Here is a 22680-nt window from a genome sequence, read left to right as displayed (position 1 = left end):
CATGAACCCACTAATTAAGATTGGCGTGTGGTGTTAAGGGACTGTCTGCCACGCAATACCGACGTGACAAAATTTATCACGGATTGTGTATTGGATGGTGACGTTCCCTTAACAGACCAAGTAAACCAAGGTAACATTTCCCGCATTGTAACTCAGTTGGGTATATATTTTCCACTAGTAGTTAACTGGAACAAAATTTTCACCATTAAGCAGAAAGAGAGTGAGACTGCAGAAGATTATTGCGATCGGGCTCTGCAAGCTATCACCCAGTACACTGGGATAGAGGATATTAAAGATAGCAGTCACCACCGGGGGATGATAGTCACAGTACTTGTGGACGGTCTGAAGGAGAGCTTAAAAACTCGGGTTCAGACCTCACAGCCTGGCTGGCGGGGACTCACAATAGATACCCTCATAGAAACCGCCATTGAACATGATAAAAACATCTCCAAAAAGAGAGAAGCCCAAAGCGAAAAATGAATGGCTGTCAGTATACAAGCTCTGGAGGGAATGACGGTAACATCACAGCCAACAGACACACTTGCACACACACTCATGTCTGAACAAGTATGTGCTCTCACTAACCCCACTCAACAACAAACACAACTCTATCCCACTAACCCGATGCAACCACAGGTCCCAGGCTATCCACCAACTTCTTATCCCCCACAATACCCTTACCCTCCCTATCCTTACCCATATCCACCACCTTGTCTTCACCCGAAACACGAACATGTTTTAACTGTAAACGAACAGGACACTTAAGTAGAAACTGTACAGTAAAAGGAGTAGGGATCCCACATCAGGGAAGACCTAGATATCCCCATAAGGGATATGCACAGAGGCCAGCAAATGTTCAGCAGACACCAGCTCCAATTGTAGCCATAAATGCTTTATTGGAGAATGGTAGCCAACGCTAGGGGTCAGGTCATACTTGTAGTCTACAGATGGTCAGGATAACGGGAAGTACTAGGGAAGAATCGGTCATGATGGTTGATGTAGCTGGTACTGAATATCCTTTTCTTGTAGACACAGGGGCGACCAGGTTGGTGATAAAATCTCCCGTTAATTTGCAGGTGACCAACGAGACAGTACCAACAATGGGTGTAACAGGTAAAGTGGAACATTATCCTTTAACAAAATCCACAGAGGTTACTATTGGGCCGTTGCATACCAGGCATTCTTTTCTCCTGGCTGCTGCGGCTCCTACTAACCTACTGGGCAGAGACTTGTTATGTAAGATGGGATGTGTTATATATTGCACCCCTGATGGTGTATTTTTAGATATCCCAGAGAGAATGGTATACGAGGTGCGGGATATGTTAGACACTCCTCAAAGGATAATGTATCACTCTACAGTTTTAAAAGAAACTCCATCACAGGTAGATGAAATGTTGTCCCTAATTCCAGATTCCCTTTGGATTAAAGATGGACAGGACACTGGATTAATGGCAAACGTAAGCGCAGTAATGGTAAATTTAAAAAACGGAAGGCAAGATCCAAAAATTCCCCAGTACCCACTAAAACAGGAGGTAGAATTAGGGGTTTTTCCAATAATTGAGTGATTATTACAACAGGGAATTTTAGTCCGTACAGCTAGTGTAGCCAACAGTCCCATCTTCCCGGTAAAGAAGAGTGGTGGGAGGGGTTATAGGCTGGTACAAGACCTTCGAGGTGTTAATAAGGTAGTAGAGAGCCAATTCCCTGTAGTGCCAAATCCAGCTGTCATTTTGATGCAGATCCCACCAAATACAACCCATTTCACTGTCATTGACCTCTGTTCAGCTTTCTTCTCTGTGCCTCTCCATCCTGACTGTCAGTATCTATTCGCATTTACATACAGAGGTTTACAATACACATGGACACGATTACCCCAAGGTTTCATAGACAGCCCCAGTATCTTCTCCCAGGCATTGCACGACTGTTTACAATCTTTTCAACCTGCCAATGGATCTGTTCTAATACAATATGTGGACGAGTTATTGCTATGTTCTGACTCGTTTATGTCATATTTGAATGATACTAAACTTTTGTTACTTCATCTCTCACAAACAGGACACAAGGTGGCTAAGGACAAACTACAGTCGTGCCAATCCAGAGTAAAATATTTGGGACACTGCCTAACCCAGGGGTTACGACACCTCACAACAGATAGAATCCAGGCCATACAAAACAAGACACTGCCGCAGAATCAACAACAAATTCGTACCTTCTTGGGAATGTGTGATTATTGTAGAATGTGGATACCAGGTTTTTCTATTTTGGCCTTACCTTTACAGGAATTGGGGGGTCATTCAGACCCGGTCGTTAGCGCCGATGCGCTCGGACCGGGTCGATGGCCCCCCACAGAGCATGCGCACGACGGCGCCGACGCCGTCGTGCACATGCGTGAGACCTGCTACGACCGACAGCGCTGGTCGTAGCGGATCTCGATCCAAAGGGGGCGAGCTGTCGATGTTGATTGACAGCTCGCCCCGTTTGGAAGGCGGGCCGGGGGGGTGGCAGCCCAAACGGAGGCGTTCCCATGGGTACACCTACCGTTTGGGGGAGGCCCCACTGACATCAGTAGTGATGTCAGTGGAGAGCTTCCGGCTCTGACAGAGCCAGAAGCTCTCCGGGGCTTACGACAAGGGAGACCCTACCCTAGGGTCTCGTCGTAAGCCCCGATGGTCGCGATGGTCTCTGACCATCGCGACCATCACCGGAGCGGTCATAAGAGCTGTGGGTGTTAACCCGCAGCCTAACAACCGCAACAGAGGCGGGCGGTCAGGATGCAAGTGGCCGCCCAGTTTCTGAGCGACCGCTTGCATCCTCCGACCGCCTCTGAATAAGGCCCTTAGTCTCTTCCTCAAAGCCTGATCGTGTCATACACACCGAGGAATCAGAACAGGCTTTCCTTAATCTTAAGGATAGTCTGACAAGAGCTCCTGCATTGGGAATACCTGATTATGAAAAACCTTTTGATTTGTATTGTACGGAAGCCGATGGTTGTGCCGCAGCTGTCCTTACACAAAAACATGGTGATGCCAGTAGGCCCGTAGCATACTACAGTGCCCAATTGGACATGGTAGCAAGATTACTCCCCACCTGTTTGAGAAGTGTAGCAGCTACCGCTCTATTGGTGAGTAAAAGTGAGGACGTAGTATTGGGCCATGCTGTATCTTCTCTGTTGAACTCAGCTCAAACCAGACACGTCTCCTCGGCTAGGTTCACCAAATGGGAGCTAGCTCTAATCACTCCTGCAAATATTACCGTTAAACGTTGCAGTACGCTGAATCCAGCAACATACCTACCATATGTACAACATGATGTACAAAGGGTGGAAGGAGAGAAGTTGCTGGCGGGAGGTGAGTTCGGCAGACATAATGATACGCACAATTGTATGACATATCTGAATCAGACCTTTACTGCTAGACCTGATTTACATGACACACCTTTAGAGAATGTGGATGTAACTTTTTATATGGATGGGAGTTGTCATAGACAAACAGACACAGGTGAATTATGTACAGGTTATGCTGTTGTAAATGACACAGAAGCTAAACCTCTCGGTTCTCCTCACTCAGTCCAGGTGGCAGAGTTAGTAACACTGACTAGAGCATGTGAACTGGCAGCAGGCAAATCTGTTAACATTTACACTGACTCGAGGTATGCGTTCGGGGTGGTGCAGGATTTTGGGGCTCTATGGTGTCTGAGAAATTTTATGACAGCAGCAGGCACACCAGTTGCACATTCCCGACACATAAAACATCTTTCAGAAGCAATCCAACTGCCCAAAGAAGTGGCAGTAATTAAATGCAAAGCCCACACATGTGAGGATGACCCGGTGTCACTGGGCAACAACAGAGCTGATGAAGCTGCAAAATGGGCAGCAGGGTTAAAAATGTTTTCTCTAACTGAAACAATTATGTCATTCCAAACTATTGATATGCTGAAATTAATTGAGATGCAAAATTTGTGTTCAATTCAGGAAAAATCCATTTGGAAGTCCAAGGGATGTGGGCAAGAGTCCTCTGGGCTCTGGAGGGACGGACATGGTAAGTCAGTAGCCCCCAAGGCATATTACCCCAGCCTGGCTGAGGCAGCACACGGTCTGACTCATCTGGGTAAACAGGGTATGTGCAAGTTGGTGAGGGCATACTGGTGCGCACCAGGTTTTTCTTCACAAGCAGAGGAGATAGCAATGTTCTGTCTGACCTGCTTGAGAAAGAACATAGGGAAAGCGATCCCTACCGAACCGTCCCACATTCCACCGACTGATGGACCTTTCCAGGTGATACAAATTGATTTAATCCAATTACCACCCTGCAGGAACCTTAAGTATGTATTAGTGTGCACAGACGTATTTTCTAACTGGGTTGAGGCCTACCCAGCAGCCACTAATACTGCTGCGTTTACTGCCAAGAAAATAGTTCAGGAATTTGTATGCAGGTACGGTATCCCTAAAATCATCGAGAGTGATAGGGGTACCCATTTCACAGGTGATGTTTTTCAAAATATGTGTAAGCTGATGGGTATTAATAGCCGACTTCACATCCCCTACCGACCGCAAGCAAGTGCAAAGGTAGAGAGGATGAACGGGACTATTAAAAATAAGCTAAGTAAAATCATGACTGAGACTGGACTAGGATGGCCAGAAGCATTACCTTTGGTCTTACATAGCATAAGGACTACTCCGAGACCTCCTCTGAATTTGTCCCCATTTGAAATATTGTTCGGTAGACAACCTCATTTGATTATAAGTCTACAGGAAGATCTAAAGGGTAACAACGAGGTAACTGTGAAGTATCTTATATCAATGAGTAAGCAGTTAAAGCAACAGCAGCAGAAACTGAAATTGTTGTCTAATGATATGCCTGAAACGAACTGCCATGATGTTGAACCAGGAGAATATGTAATGATCAGAAATTTCTTGCGTTCAGGTTGTTTGACTGATCGGTGGGAAGGTCCGTACCAGGTGCTGCTGACGAGTACTACATCTTTGAAGGTGGCCGAGAGAGATACCTGGGTCCATTCCACTCACTGCAAAAAGGTCAATCAACCGGTGGAGAAACAAGTCGGAGACAAAGCTGAGAGAGTGGACCTGTCGCTCGCGAGCTTGTTCCGGGAGGATTGAAAAGGTCGTAGTAAGATACCTGAACTGAGAGAAATTTGCAGGTCTTGTTGTGACAATGGACAGGTCTGCTGTGTTCATTTTCATATTCTGTTTTAGAGTGTTCACCATCCTGGTCAGTCCGGGGATATCCAGTGTCTGTGATGGGGGACCAATTGAGGAAACGGGAGCTGATGGCAGTGTTGATGGAGTGGAATCAGGAGGAGTGCAATGCCAATCAGGAGAGTGTCTGACCAATCTTAATACTGTTATTGTTAAGAGAGCTGTCATTCCGGATACTCGGGTAAGGTGTGGAGGTTTATCGTCTGAAGATTCCTGTATTTGTGAGCTTTGTGGGTCCCTAGTTGATGAGAACTGTATCCAACGGTGCCAACCTAAATATAATCCGTACTGGGGTGGGTATCCTCTAGAGGATTATCATAGCATGGTAGGCAAGGTGTTAAATCAAACCGACTGCTGGGTGTGTTCACATGTGCCACAGGGACAGCATAATGTAGGGTTGGTGCCATTTCCGCTGAATATCACGGAAATGTTAGAATTGCAAAAAGGGAAAACATTGGATGGAAAAGTCCTCTCATCCAAACCACCTCATTTCAAACTCTATCAATTCCAAGTAGATAGATCACTTTTGTGTCTAAGCATAACCAACTCCAATAAACCCAGGAGTTGGGAAGTGACGGGGAATAATCAGACGATGACCTTCTCACAAAGAGCTGATAATGAGTCCATAGACCATGACCTGCTGCACTCCATTAAGTCTGGTGGGAAACATTTTAGGTATCGGTATTCATTGAGTTCCACCAAAGAAACTATTGGTAAGGTGCCAAATGGTTATTGTGCTAAAATAATACAGCAAGAAACTTGCATGTACCAGATGGAAGAACCAGAAATAGGATTGTTTGCAAGGGAAATGTTCTTAATGATAATGATGCATACCATTCCTTATGTTCTCCCTGATAATGTATATTTCATCTGTGGAAGAAAAGCGTATAAATGGCTCTCCCCAAGTTCCGAAGATTTGTTTTACCTGGGAAGAATAGTCCCAGAAGTTATGACCCTCACATGTTGAAATGCTGGGTATACATAAAAACACACCATCACCATATCTTCACACACAATATGAACACAGAGGCAAAAGAAATATGGTACCTGGTGATATACATAAAGCCACTCAGTTAATTAGTGAGACAACTGGCTTTCAAGTTCTGGTCACATTGGACCCCACCAGGATCGCTCGAGGTACATTAAATTTTAGATATATCCAGGAACTTGCCAAATTGATAAATAATATCACCGAGATGTACGATGACACATTCAGGTATACAGGGAGAGAATTGCAAGCGTACAAGAAAGAACTGGTGCAACACAGGCTAGTGTTGAATTATTTAACTGCTGTTACTGGAGGGTATTGCGTAACATTGGCCACCCAATTTGGAGTAAAATGTTGCACCTATGTCACCAATGATACCAGCGACCCTAAGGAGGTGATAGACCGGAATATGGATGAAATTCTGCAGCTAAAATGGGAATTTCGTAAGAACCATAATGCTTCAGTGGCTGAAGAAGGGGAAAAGATAGAAGGATGGGTGTCATGGCTGAACCCAGTGAAATGGTCTCAGGTCTAGGGGAATGGGTCCAGGAAGTGATTGCCAGCATAGGCAAATTCTTAATCCTTATACTAATTGTCATCATAATAATTGGCATATGTGTCCAGTGTGTTCCTATTGTGTTGAAGTGTGGAAAATGTAAAAATAGAGTAAAACGAAAGAATTAAATCATGATGGTGGCCAGTATTAACACCGAGGTAAATACAGAACTGCATTACAACCCTGAGCTAGGAAACACCATTATTTAATGTATTATATTTAGACATGCATAGAATGTATTATTGAAATTTTATTCAAAGAACACCTCAGATAATGTAAAGTCTCAATTCCCCTTCAAGACTGCTTTTATAAGACTGGTGCATTCCCACACCTTTCACATGATCTTCCAAGATCCGCGGTGTGCGTATAATAGTAGTTTTATGTCCCCACTCAGAGACACATTATTGATGGATTAAGAACCACCTTGTGCCATCCCATAATAACACCAAATAATATGTAAATGTAAGCCTAAATTAAATTCTAATAGCAGATTGTGATAGCATGTTGTTTGCTATCAAAGGGTGGACTGTCGAAGCTGAATAATTGGCTGAGACAAGTTCAGTTTAAAATTTAATCGCAACGACGCCATCTTGCGACTGGCCGCAAGACGCCATCTTGAAAATGAGATCGCAAGACGCCATTTTGCGAATGGCTGGCTAAGCGCCATTTTAGATAAACTCACATTTTAGTACATGTGGCGATGATACTATTAGCACCATGCGATTGCATTTTTCACCATTTCTCATACACACATTAATACGCACAATTGCGCTGTTAACTAGTCGCATATTAGCGAATGCATAGGACTTTGTATGAAACCGCTGTTTTATTAGTTTTATGCGCACGCATCTGCCCCAAGTTAACTAGCGTCCTTATATCAAACCCTGAATACCCACACATTACAGATTCACACATAAGGTTCAATAAGCTTTAAAGTGTATGATTTAAGTTGGTTCAGTTAGTTTAAATGCTGAGAAATAAAGGTATTTGATAACTAAGGTATTATACATGCTAAACAAGTCGTGTTTGGTCTTGTACTGATGCGTACTCTTTTTACAGTATTCCGGTGTTATCGGTGGGGAGGTCGCATCATGCAAACTTAAGTTATGGATCGTAGAGCCTACAAGCAACAAAATGTATATTTCATGAACAACTGTTAGAATGTTGCAGGGGGCGTGAAGAGGAAGATCCCCAGCTGTTAGAGGCAGGGAGAGTCTATTTGATCCAGCCTGTTAAATGTGCTGTAACAGATGCTTCACCCCTGGGAACCAATGACATCAGCAACAAACTTCCCTATTGTCCTGTTTATTCTGGGGGGTATAAATATGTGTGCACGAACGCTGGTTCTCAGTCTTCGTGCTGAACGCTGTATGACTAGGGGTCTCTTGCTGATGCCTATCTCCGGGTCCGGAAGCGCTGCGTATCTATACTGTACTTGGGTCTGTATAATTTCCTTTTGTGCCTAAATTGTGTCTAGATCAATTGCGTGTAACTGTCTGAACTTTTACCTGAATAACACTTGTGCTTTGGAACCACAGATTCCACGTCTAAGTCTTTATTTATGGTATGACTGCGTACGCAAATTAGCGTCATCCTTAGAAGGTATAGGCAGAACATTAGAAGGTATAGGAAGGTGTGTATAGAGGTTCTGATCCAGTATCGTTATATGTGTGAAAATATATGCTAGGATGTGGGAGATCTAGGCATAGCGTAGGGTGTAACATGAACTGAACTGTAACATGTATCTGTAATTGGCAGTGAAATATCATTTTAAATGCAGATAGGTTATCTAATTTTGCCTTAATTTGCAATGTGAAAATGCAAAATTTAATGTGAATTTAGGAAGAATCTCTTGCCGGGATATGGGCTCCATCTGTGCAAATTCTGCGGATGTGCAGCTGTTGGCCTGTGCATGTGTCATCAGAAGCAGATGGAGGATCACTCTGAAAAAATCTGTGGTATAGTAGCCCATAGAAATGTATGGATTTATTTTAAAGGGCGCACACAAGAAAAGTAGGGAACGGGGAAGGGGTGGCAGGAATATACAGTATAGTGTTAGATTTATTTCTGCGCGGTGCTGTCCGCATAAATAATCGGTGATCGTGATCAACTTGGTTCTTATAATATATTTCTTAAGTACAGGCAAATATTACATAAAAATGAATAAAACTATGTAGATATGGATGATCTATGCGCTTTCCTGTTTGTCCTTTAACTTGATTGAGTGTGTATAGTAAGGATACTGGATTTCAACCTCTATACGCACCTACCTATACCTTCTAAAACCTGCCTATAAACCTCTAAAATTGATGCTATTTGCGTACTCAGTCATACAGTAAAATAAAGAATTTGGACCTTGAACATGTGTTTCCAAAGCACAAAGTATTATTCAAGTAAAGTACAGTCAGTTACACGCTGTGATCTAAGTACAATTTAGCGCAATGAATTATACAGACCCAAGATACAGTCATACATATGCACGCACTCTGGACCAGATACTGGTATCAGCATGAAACCTCCGTCAATCAGCAAGAAGACTCCAGACTGGGGTCACAACACACACCTTTATACCCTTATAGAAACAGACAACACAATAGAGAAGTTTGTTGCTGATCCCATTGGTTCCCCATCGTGGTGCATATGTTACAGGGCATTTAACAGGTTGATTCAAATGGACACAGAACAGCCTCTAACAGCTTGCTGCCTCCGTTTCCCGCCTCATGCAAATCTTGGCTGCTGGTTTTACAATGTACATTCTGGTGCTTTAAGTCTCTACGGTCCATAAGTTGCGAATGCATGTTGCGATCTTCTCACCGATGGTACCGGAAAGCTGTTGAGGAAATGCAGATCAGTACAATACCAAACACGGCTTACTTATCACGTATTAAACCTTAGATACCAAAATAGTCTTTATTTCACAGCATTTGTAATAAATGTATAAAACTTGGATCTTATACTTTAAAGCTATGGAACCTTTTATGTGAGTGTGCATTATGTAAGTATCAGGGGTTTGGGAAAAGATGCTAGTTAGGTTTACCTGATTTGGGGCAGATGTGCATGCATGCAGCTAATAAACAGCGTTCGAATGCAGGATATTGTGCATTCGCTAATGTGAGTCATGTTAGCAGCACAACTGTGCGTAATGTGCGGTGTTTATGCATGAGATTCCATTTATGATGGATTTAATATATATATATATATACAGTACATATACATACATACATACAATCTCATTTCTTGCTAACATTTTCAAACTGCAATGCAAATGTGTTATGGGCAGTGAGCTTCACTCTCAGACACGGTGGAGACCACTCTGTCTGACAGTGAGACTAAAACCTGCTTAGGATTCAGGCAAATTCAATTGTGTAAATCAATGTCTGGGTTATATTACAATTGCCACAATTCATACACTCTATATGTAAAATACTCACAGTATTCTGGTGTATTGTTAGTTGTTTTCTTAGTATACTATGTTTGTTATGGTATCAAGGTTGTCCCCAGAATGGGCTTTGTGTACATCAGGGCATGATTTCTGGAAGGATTACTAAAAAGTGTTCTAATGCTAATAAGTCATTTTTTATGTATGTTAAACACTGTCGGTATGTGTTTGGGGAAGATTGTTACTCTGTGGTTTTTGACAAAATGGCGTTGTGTGATCTATTTCTAAGATGGAGTCTTGTCGCCATTTGCAAGATGGCGTCGCTCCAAGCTAATTTTACACTGATTCTGTCTCAGCCACTAAACCAGCTTCGACAATAGTATGTGTATAGATCTTTTATAAAAACATTTAGGCTAAAACAAATATCAGTATATATATTAGGCTCTTAAAATAAATAAAGTACTGACAATATAATTGTTAGGTATGTGGTAATCGGGATATGTGGAATGTGTGGTATGGAAATAAATATGGATAAAATATAAGAGATGTTGTTCAGAGTATACTGCACACACTGGGGTAAATTTACTAAAGTGAGAGCTTTTAGAAGTGAGTTTTAAAAGTGATGTTGCCCGTAGCAACCAATCAGATTCTATTTAACATTTAACTAGCACCTTCTAGAACATAATAGCTAGAATCTGATTGGTTGCTATTGGCAACATCACTTTTAAAACTCACTTCTGAAAACTCTCACTTTAGTAAATTTACCCCTCTGAGTCTTGAAATATTTAGCAACAATGTCTTGGATGCCTCTGTCTCTGGCAACAATGTCTTACTTCCACATATATTTCATATCTGTAGAAATAGCTTCAATCTTCAAAGGGTCTTCTTAAAACAATTTAAAACATTCATGAGTTAAAAATTAGAAGATAAAAAAGGGGGGTGGTAAGTCCTTCGGGTGCGTGCACCTCTTACTATATGAGGGATTGCTAGAGTCCACAGTAGAATGAATGCGGGTGACTGGACAGCCGCCGACGTTGTTGTGGCCTGAGGTTATCGGGGCTTCGTTTTCGTGTGTCAGCAGGTGGAGAGTCAGAGCTGTACAAGTGCTTCAATAGGCAGTCCCTTGTGGTGGTGGTGGCTCCGTCTATGGATGATGGTATCTCCACGGAGACCGAACAGTCTGCATACACTATCTGGTCCTGTAGAGCCTACAGAGCCAGGTTTACACGATGTCCCAGTGTATGCTCTGACTTTCGGTTTCTGTGGTGAACGTAGATTCTTGTGGGTGTGTCCAACACATTTCTCCCGGTATGGGCTTTGTCAGGGACAATAGTGGTTGTGTCCATTGTGTGGGTGTTCTCTTTAAATAGCACTCTGAGTGAAAGTTGATTTACTGACAGCAAAATGAGGGTTAATAGCCCTTAAGAGAATTTAGCTTTGCCTGTGTCAAGATGTCATTATGTATTGTGATCTGTTTCCTATAGTATATAGTGTAGGGAAGTTGTTTTTTTTTAAAAAGTAGAAGTATATTAGACAAAAAATAAAATAAAAAATAAAATAAATAAAAATAGAAATGAAAATAAATATAAAATGAGGTATGTGCCCATCGTATGCTCTGGATGGATATATACTATATTAGATCAGCCATTGATACCATTATATCCTTATTCTTAATGCTGTTGGTGTAGGTAATTTATTAAAGAGATATTGTGGGTGGGGGTATATGCTTAAGTAGGTGAACATTCATTCCTTTCTTATTGTTTCTATTTGGCAGAAGTATGATATAATGTCCTATATGGTTAATAATATAATCCACAGTTTTTCCTTCAATAATCTGTGCGATCCTATTAGGCCGTGGTGTGGTTTAATGTATTACAGATTATATGGGAAATAACATGAATTATAGCTACTCCTTTGATCTTCCTAGATCATCTTTTGGTTGTGTTGTTTGAGGTAAGTATTCAAGTTCTAGTATCTGTTATTTTTTCTTTTGTCTTTGAGAGTTCTAGTACCTGTTATTTTTTTCCCTTTTTGTCTTTGAAAGTTTTAATGTAATTCCAGGTTTAAATTTTTCTTTGGAAAGAGGGGTCATAGCTCTGAAGGCTCAAGAGGGTAATTGAGAGCAGATGTCTATCTTACTTACAGTACCTGGGTTTCATGAGGGAGTCTCCCTTCCCATTCTATACAGGCCCAACCCTTCTTAGCTTCCAAGTTCAGATGGATATTTTGGGCGTAACCAGGGTGGTATGACTGTAATACTCTCTCTGCCCATTTGAATCTTTCCAGAGTAATTGCTGCCCCTTATCTTAGAAAGTTTGCAAGTTCAAAGTCGATGTTTAGTCCATCTGGAGTTAGTGTCTTCAATCCAAAGATCCATTTGCTTTCCTCTGTGGACATAGTAGTTATATAGTTTCCTCCCCTCCAAGAGGGTTTTACCTGTGCAATTGCTTGAAAGAATAGTGCGCTTGGGTCCTTCTTATGGTATTGTCTGAAATGTTCGGAGACACTGTTTTTTTTTAGTCCATTGGTGATGTTTCTTATGTGTTCTCGAAGTCGTACCTTAAGTTTTCTTATAGTTCTTCTGACATACTGGAGTCCGCAAGGACACGTCAGCAGGTAGATTATTCCTTTGGATTTGCAGCTAAGTTTGTCTTTTATGTTATACTTCTTGTGGGTGTTTTTTGATGTAAAGTCTAAAATAGGGGTGGTAGATTTTTTTTCCAGTTGTTTTACAAGCCTTAAAATGATTACAAAAGTAAAAGCCTGTTTATTTGATGTTCAGCCAAGTTTCTTTTGTCTTATCAGGTTCGTTTGTCCGATCTTTATGTGGTGATAAATGACTTTTGACCAGTTTTTGCCTGATGAAATGTTTTAAGAAGATCATCTTTTAATAGAATATGCCATTTTTTTCGTATAATGTGTTCAAGATCCTTGTGTTGATCACCATACTGTGTTATGAATAGTGGTTGCTGTTAAAGCAGGCTTACTTTTTCTTTATACATCAGGAGTTCTGTTCTTTCTGTCTATTTCGCCTCTTGAAAGGATGATTCCACAAGTGTTGTGTCATATTTTTGTTCTATAAATTTGTTCTTTAAAAGTGCAGCTTGTTGTTCGAAGGATTCAGTTTTGGAACAATTTCTTCGGATTCTCTTGAACTGTCCCTTGGGTATGCTTTTAATGCAGTTATTGTGATGATTGCTGGTTGGTGGAATAAAGGTGTGACAGTCCACCTGTTTCGTAAAGGTCTTTGTGTGAATTTTTCTGTCTTCCACGTATATATGGTCAGATCAAGGAAGTCAATTGTGTGTGTGCTTGAGGCAGCCGTGAATTCTAAATTATTGTTATTTGTGTTGATGTATGTCGTAAATGAATCAAGATCTTCTTGTGTGCTCTTCCATATCATGATGATATCGTCTATGCATCTTTTCCATAGACTAATGTTGTGGGGGTTGTTGTTCAATATGGTGTTGGACTACCATTGCCCCATAAACAGATTCGCGTAACTGGGTGCAAACTTTGTCCCCATCACTGTTCCGCAAACCTGTCTATGGAGGGAGCTCCCATACCAAAAATAATTGTGCTGTAAATATTTCAAGACTCGGTGTGTGCAGTATACTCTGAACAACATCTCTTATATTTTATCCATATTTATTTCCATACCACACATTCCACATATCCCTATATCCACATACCTAACAATTATATTGTCAGTACTTCATTTATTTTAAGAGCCTAATATATATACTGATATTTGTTTTAGCCTAAATGTTTTTATAAAAGATCTATACACATACTATACACACTCAATCAAGTTAAAGGACAAACAGGAAAGCGCAAAGATCATACATATCTACATAGTTTTATTCATTTTTATGTAATATTTGCCTGTACTTAAGAAATATACTATAAGAACCAAGTTGATCACGATCACCGGTTATTTATGCGGACAGCACCGCGCAGAAATAAATCTAACACTATACTGTATATTCCTGCCACCCCTTCCCCGTTCCCTACTTTTCTTGTTTGCGCCCTTTAAGATAAATCCATACATTCTATAAATATCTCTGAGTGATCAAGAAAGGGATCACACTGCTCTGTGGGAGCCACAATACCTTCTTTCCCCACCCATATACCTCCCAATCCCTATTTTTTCTCCTCCCTCATAAAATAGTGCGGATCACACACCACTATAAATACAGTAGCCCATGGGCTAATATAAGCTTCACATTCTTGAGCTTGGTAAATCCAACAGCGCTGGTCACACCCCCTGCAGCGGCACACAACAGGTCCTTCATAAATTTCAGCTTCAGGCCCTTGTGGACATTAATATGGCACTGCCTCAGAGTTGCTGATTGGTTAGTTACAGTATTTAAGACCCCTCTTGTCTGCAGACCTCTGCCAATCAGCTCTAGCCTTCTGTTGTTTGCTCCAAAACTCTCCTGGCTGTGACATACTCCTTTCTCCTCCTCTTCCCTCTCTCCTCCCGTCCCCTCTCTTTCATTTCTGGCAGAACTCTTGTGAAAGAACTAATTATGTATTTACACAGCTACTGCATGCATAGAACAAGTAAGTTTCCATTGATCTGCATTTTAAAGACAAGTAGTATTGTGATGAGAATCTCAGTGTCAGTTTTTTATATAGTTACAAACAGGGCCTAAAGAAAGCTTAATGCTGACTGACTTCCTGGGATACGGAACCATTAGGGATGCATAAAATACCCCTTTGATATATCAGGGCATTGCCTTTTACTGTATGCTGGTACTCTCAAGCAGTATTGTTCTGATGTACAGCAAGTGCAATAATGTGAGGGTTTCAGTCATTCTGATACTAACTGTGCCAAGTAAGATGCTGGCCTCTTCCCACTCCTCTACCACTTCAGAGACCTAATAGAGCTGTTGTTGAATAAATCTTCCATCCCAACTGGAGAGCAGGTAAGTTGAGTTTTGGTTAAGTTGGGTAATTTTTTTTTTTAGGGGGGGGGGGGGGGTGGCGGCTATTTATGTAATTTTGGCATGTTTGGGGTAGCCTAGAGTGTCCACTCATTTTTTGTCTTTCCAGTAGGCGAACACTAACTATTTCTTTTCCAAAACAGAGAAGCAACATTACAGGATATGGCCAAGTAGCAGCTGAGCTTATGGGAGAGATGTATCATCGGCGACATCGCCGATGCGGTACATCCCCCCCGACTTCGCGTAAATACCGCGGTTAATTACTGCGGTATGTACCAAGAATATCGCAAAGAACAGCTCTCTCGATGAGAGCTGTCCTTTGCAATGCTGCCGGGCAGAGGGACTTCCGGGTTTAACACATGCGCAGAAGGACGCGGGCCGCGGGGGCTCATGGGAGGGATCCGTCCGGATCCCTCCCAGACCCGAGCGTCGCGCTGAGAAGCCCTTAGGTGGCGTTACCTAGCAACGCGAAGCAGCAGCTTAATACATACGGGGAATGCAGTAAAACCCCCGAAAACTGCATTTTCGGGGGTTTTACCGCTTTTTTGCCGTTAATACATCTCCCCCTAAGACACTAGCAGCAACATCAGGTAATGAAACCTTCATGAACAGGTAGGAGAGAGCAGCACAATATGTCTACTGTTCTACTGCTACGGAATCGGTATGATTTACTGCCGGACGCATGTCCGGCATTTGGAATCCCGACACCAGCAGCCCGGCAGCAGTGGAAATCCACGATCGTCCTCAGGTAAGTATTAGCTAACCTAATTCTATCCCCTAGCCCTAACCCTCCCTTAGGGGTGTCTAACCCTAACCTCCCCCCAGTACCTAACCCTAATCCCCCCTCTAAGTGCCTAAACCCAAGCCCCCCCTCCCCTAGCCTAAACCTAACCTGCCAGGGGGGTACCTGTTGGAATTGAGGGTAACCTGACACAGGGAAAGTTTGTTCATGTTGTCAAAGATTAATAAGAAGCCAAAATGCAGAAAATTAATGGGGACTGAGGAGGGAGTGAGTTGGAGGGTGGTCTATTACTTGTATAGGAATAGGCATGCCCCCACAGTGGGTGGCATGTACGATCACTCTCACCAAGAGAGGAGGGTGGCACCAGCATAGGATGAGGGGAAGTAAATGAGGTTATTATAACCACACATATGGATAGCCTATCATACTATACAAGATCCTGAAACAATGATCACATAATTTTAACAGACAACATCTACAAACTGCTACAATACAGAACCTTCATTCGATTATCCCAATTTCAAGACCATACCCCCCACTAGAATGAGAATTACAGTGGAATTTTCTCTTTTAATCATTTGTGACCAGACACTACAATCAACATATTGAATATTACCAAACATCAACAATTAGTGATTTTCTTTTTTTTTTTTTTTTTTACCTTCCCCACACGCATGGGCGTTTCTAGAGAGGAGGGGGCCCGTGTGCAGTCTCCGACACAGGTCCCCTCCTCTCCACCCGGCGGCCGGCAGCGCACTGAGCTGTGAGTTATAGACTCTGCGCACTAGAGTGAGTTATAGACTCTGGGCACTAGAGTGTGCCCAGAGTCTATAGTGTATGCACAAGTCACCGGGAAAATGGCCACAACGGTCATTTTCCCTGTACTGCGCATGCGCAAACGACAGAAAAATGGCCGCCGCGGCCATTTTCCACTCATTTTACAGCGCCGGACCCACGCGCCGACGTGGGACTTCAGAGAGGTAAGTAATATTATGGGTACAGGATGTGCGGTGCGAGGCCCCCTGGACCCAGGGGCCCGTGTTCCCCGCACACCCTGCACCCATTATAGATACGCCCCTGCCCACACGCGGTTACTATCTGCATAGCAGATATTCTCAGTGGCTTGGTCATACTGCAGTAGTATCTAGATCAGGGGTTCCCAACCACGGTCCTCAAGGCACACTAACAGTCCAGGTTTTAGGGATAGCCATACTTGAGCACAAGGGATTAATTAGTGCCTCAGTTATTTTGAATTTACCATCTGTGCACAATCATGGATATCACTAAAACCAGGACTGTTAGTGTGCCTTGAGGACCGAGGTTGGGAATCACTGATCTAGATGGACAAATTATATTGAACATCTTGAGACCGAGGGGCCTATTCATCATTACTAAAAATTCAATGGACGTAATTAGGTTTAGAACTCGCATGGAGTTCTACCTAATTACCGAAGGAATTCATCATTCCTTCTCTCCAAAAGTATCTATTCCGAAAAGCTGTAATTTTTGCGATGACAACTTTTTGGGAAATAGATACTTTTCCCTCTCTACTCTACCTTACCGCAGCTTTAATCAGTGCTGCGCATGCGCTGTTACATCCTTAAAAGCAACGCATGCGCAGCACTGCCTACAGCTGCAGTAATTGTGTGTGTCCCCAACCCCCCCCCCCCTCCACTCCTCTGCTCACCTCCCTGTCCCCCCCTTACCTGGCCTCTGTAGCCACCTCCGGCTCTGGCTGCTGCTCTGACACTGTGTTCTCCCGGCAGAACACAGTAAAGTTTAGACTTTTTTTTCTTTCTAAAATTTACTGTGTCCTGCCGGGTGAACACAGTGTCAGATCAGCCACCGAAGCCGGAGGAGGGACCAGGGAGCGCCGGAGGGAGCCGGCGGAGGACCTGCCCAGCTGACAGCAGGTAAGTGTAACCCGCTATACGCCGCCTCAGAGTGGCACCATCAAATTCCGAAAATACATCATTTTCGAACTTGATGAATAGCCTAATTTCCATATCCCCATACTAATGTACTAATGTATGGGGAGTGTGGAAATTAATGCAGGCGGACTTAACCAGGATATATCTGTCATATTTCCTGTGTTAAGTGTCATCGTGAATACTAAAATAAGAGTAATTAAGGAAAATGTCCTTAAAAACATTATTTTAGTGTTGATGAATAGGCCCCCTAATCAGCTACTAAACTTTTATGCTCTTCATCCCAGGAGTAAAGAGTGCAACAGTCTCTACATTTGTTTATACCTTAAGATTCATATGACACAAACACAATTTTAGCTTTAAAAAGATAATTATAATCCCCCAGATATATACTACTATTTCACAGCACTAAATTTATGTCAAATGTTGAAAAAAATCACTTCAGATCTTTAAAAATGTCCCACAAAATGCCTTTAAATCCCACTTCTCACCTGCATCTCATGACCAGTGCTGTACCGCTTATCTGCTTTCCCGATTTCATGGCTCTGGCTGTAATGGAAATGATAGAATATAATCAACTGGAATAGAAACAACTTTAGAATCATTTACATGTGTACACATTGAAAGAGGTTGCTTATTTAGATCTCATTAGGTTTGTAATTAGTATTATGATTCATTCAGTGGCAGAACTCCCGGAGACAATGGAGTCAGTTGCCGCTGGGAGTTACTCACTACAGGGGCTTACTACAGAGGCATTACTGTGGGGGTGCTCACTACAGGGGGCATTACTGGGGGTGTGCTCACTACAGGGGCTTACTACAGGGGGCACTACTGGGGGGGTGCTCACTACAGGGGCTTACTACAGGGGGCATTACTGGGGTGGATGCTCACTACAGGGGCTTACTACAGGGGGCATTACTGGGGTGGTGCTCACTACAGGGGGAATTACTGGGGGGTGCTTACTACAGGGGGCATTACTGGGGGGGTGCTCACTACAGGGGCTTACTACAGGGGGCATTACTGGGGGGGTGCTCACTACAGGGGCTTACTACAGGGGGCATTACTGGGGGGTTGCTCACTACAGGGGGCTTACTACTGGGGGCACTATGGGGGCTTACTACTGGGGGCCCTACAGGGGGCTTACTACTGGGGACTTTACAGGGGCTTACTAATGGGGGCACTACAGTGGGCTTACCACTGGGGGCATTACAGGTGGCTCACTACTGGGGGCATTACAGGGGACTCTACAGGGGGCTTACTACTGGGGGCACTACGGGGGCTTTCTACTGGGGGCATTACAGAGGGCTTACTACTGGGGGCATTAGAGGGGGCTTACTACTGGGGGCACTATTGGGAGCACTACAACTGGGGGCACTACAGGGGCCCTGACTACTGGGGGCACTTCAAGGGACATTACTACTGGGGCACTGCAGGGAGCATTACTACTGAGGGCACTACAAGGGCATTACAACTGGGGGCACCTGGGATGAAGTTACGCCACTGGATGGATTCATTTCTTTATACCTTAAGTCATTTCTGAAAATGTAGGAAACAGGTTATGGCATCTCAAAACTTTAGTCCTATGAAAATATTGCTGACTATATAGCCAGAACTGATTACAATTTTCTATACTGAATACATTTTGCTAACCCCACATTAAGGAAAACCTCCCACAGATAACACATTTGTTAAATAGTTTTTAATACTATTGGTTGGCATTGTTTCATGGGAGTATGATGTACAGGATCTAAAATGGGTTCAGAGGAGGCACACACTACACTGCAATACATTAGTTTTGATAGCAGAAAGTGCATTCCCTAGGTTTTATTTGCATAAAATAACTGTAAAATATACGGCAGGTATATTCTTCCTTCCTATGTATAAATGAAGTAGCCAAAAAAATCCTTCTAAAATATGCCCACAAAATTATACAGTATAGTATAGGCATGATCAACCAAGTAAGCCAATCAGCTTTAGAGGTCCATTCCGTAGCCAATCAGCCAATCATTCTCAGTGTGTATTTGTACTAACTCTTAAGGCTTATACACACTAGACAATATGCTCCATGACCTAAAATAATAAATAAATTAAACAGAAACAGAAGACAATTTAGTAAATAAACAAAAACTAATTCAGGTGCTAAAATTATAATCAAAAATCGAATAGGTTTGATGAACTCCTATTACAAAGAAAGCAGCTCCTAAAAGTGACTCTGCAATCACAGCTTGAAATTACTAAATAGTTTGAATAATTAATATTATACAAGAGTGCTTATATATAAAATTACACAATTTAATAACAATGTATATAAATCAATAACAATGTTCATACATTGTACATCTAAGCAATATTAAAGCCACAGAAAGAATGCAAAAACAAATACATAAGTGAATATTTTCTTTTTTTTAAAAAAAGCTCATGTAGCATGCCTCTTTTAATTAAAAAACCATACTCTTGGCATATATTAGGCAGTTCTTATAGATGTATATAATCATCCGTCTATTGGGAATTAATATATTACAAGAGTTCCAATTACCCTTGTGGATTAAGAGGTATAATGCCGATTATACGGCCGTTTACCAGCGCTTTATCTCAACCTCCCCCTGGGTCCAGGTCTCACCGACAGCAGTGTTCCTTACCCACGTGGGGAAATGTCTTTTAGGCTTTGCTGTATTAATCCAGCTGCAGGGGAGGGAGTGAGCGGCTCTGTATATAGATGACGAAGATAGCATCTCAGCTTATGGCAACTCCTCTATAAAGTCCAATAACCAAGGATCTTTCTGCCAAGTGTCTGCCGGTCTGGATTTAGCCCTTAACACATTTCTCCACTGTGCTTATTAGCGGTTTCCTCAGAGGGATATTGTACAGTATATCAGTCCCTCTAGTGCCTATAGGGCTAGGCACTAGAGGGAGGTTTAGGATTAGGCTGCAGGAGGGAAGGGTTAGGTTTAAGCTGCTGGAAGGGACGGTTAGGATTAGGCTGCCAAAGGGGTGGGTTAGGGAGAGGGTTAGAATACTTACCAACATGCGCCAGGATTTTCACCATCGAGATTCTGGAGCCGGCATTGTGACTGTAGGTATTTTGACCGCCGGGATCCTGTACTCAACCTGTGTTATCATGGCTGCCACCAAAACCATCATGATGCTTTAGAATTGGAAAGACATCCTGCCCAAAATTCAAATATATCTCCCATACAAAAACAGGATTATGATCTAATGTGACCAGCACTACATTTACAATAAAAAAAACTGTTATTGTAAGACAATTATTATAAATTTATATTTTGGAATGTAAATGTAACCTACAAGGTAAAGGTGAAATGAGGTTTCTTAAACAAAGAATAAATCGTCAGAATTAAAGCGACAAACTTATGACAAGCCTCATTTACAGTTAGTAGGGTTAGGACTAAATGCAGCTATGAGGTGCAGTTTTGCACTTTGGCAAAACCATATTGCTCTGCATGAAGAGAGCACATTTAAAATGTTAGAACATATTTTCAGTTGGAAGGTGCAACTCTAAATTGTAGTGTAAAAGTAAGTGTTGTGCTATATACAAAAGGCACCCCTTACATTACAGCATGGTTTGCCCAGGTGTAATTGCACCCTTTAGCTGGATTTACTCCTAGCTCTGGCACAGTATTCCCAGGCACTTTACTTTGTGCTATTAGCCTAATCCACAGCATAGAAAAAAAACACACGGCTATGTCTTGTGTCTCTTACCCCTTGTTTTCTCTTTTTGATTTGATTTAATATGCTCGCTCCCAGGGCCGGATTAAGGTCTGTGGGGGCCCCCTGGGCAACAAACGTGTTGAAGCCCCAATCAGTAAAATTATCAAAGTTGGTATAAATATATATATATATATATATATAAAAATATATATATAATTACAGCGCCAAATGATTTAAGACTCCTTATTCTAATCAGACCTGGAGATTCATATGGTTTATGATTCAAACCATACAAAATGTGTTTTTCTAATAAGCACCCCCAATAATATGGGTGTCAGCTCAATCAGTAATTTTATAACAGTGGTGATCTGTTACAAATGTGTAAAATGATAATATTAAAACTGAAATAGAGCACCCTTAGTGCTTAAAACAATATTGTAAACACATATTAGTGTAAAGTGCAACGTTTAAAAAATATATAAATATAATAATGAAACAACCTTAATATATTAAATAATATATAAATATATGTGTATGCAGTGAAATTCATGCAATCAATAGTGCAGACCAATAAAACCAATATAGTCTATTGCTACACTTTAAAACAACCTCAAATCATTAAACAAGTGTATAAATAAATTCCCAGAAATTATATATATATATATATATATATATATATATATATATGTCCCCTCTATGCTGGCACTCTGTCACACAAACAACGAAGTTCCTCCGGTGCCTGTCCAAAATATCCCATGTAGATCCACCAAAAACGGCACGGCACTCAGAGATTTGATATGCAAAGCAACATATATTGTAAAAAAGCCTCCAAAGCAGCGACGTTTCGAGGTGTAACCCTCTTTCTCAAGCCTCAAATAAACAGACAAATACCACCCCAAACACCACATAAACAAACTTACCCAGTTTAAGAAGCCCCGGCCGCTCATCGCTCCGGATGGTTCTGGAAGTGCGTCAGGTGCAGTTTCCGGTTGGTGGCCCTCGTGGGAGCAACGCAGATGGAGCGATGAGCGGATGGGGCTTCTTAAACTGGGTAAGTTTGTTTATGTGGTGTTTGTCTGTTTATTTGAGGCTTGAGAAAGAGGGTTACACCTCGAAACGTCGCTCCTTTGGAGGCTTTTTTACAATATATGTTGTTTTGCATATCAAATCTCTGAGTGCCGTCCCGTTTTTGGTGGATATATATAACAGTTTATTTAAGACAAAAAGGCCCTAAACATACAGGGCCACACATAC

General features: G+C 42.1%; 1 protein-coding gene across 1 annotated transcript in view; it reads right to left on the bottom strand.

Annotated features, from left to right (window-relative positions):
- TEX11 (testis expressed 11) overlaps positions 1-22680 on the bottom strand; it is a 358563-nt gene that overhangs the window by 210369 nt on the left and 125514 nt on the right. The window contains exon 9 of the mRNA XM_088444985.1: positions 18249-18306. Coding sequence (XP_088301111.1) covers positions 18249-18306 — 58 coding nt within the window. The remainder of the gene's footprint in view (positions 1-18248; positions 18307-22680) is intronic.

Source organism: Taudactylus pleione, unplaced genomic scaffold (genome assembly GCF_031769625.1).
Source record: "Taudactylus pleione unplaced genomic scaffold, aTauple2 ptg000375l, whole genome shotgun sequence".
Taxonomy (NCBI): domain Eukaryota; kingdom Metazoa; phylum Chordata; class Amphibia; order Anura; family Myobatrachidae; genus Taudactylus; species Taudactylus pleione.
This window is presented reverse-complemented; position numbering and strand designations above follow the sequence as displayed.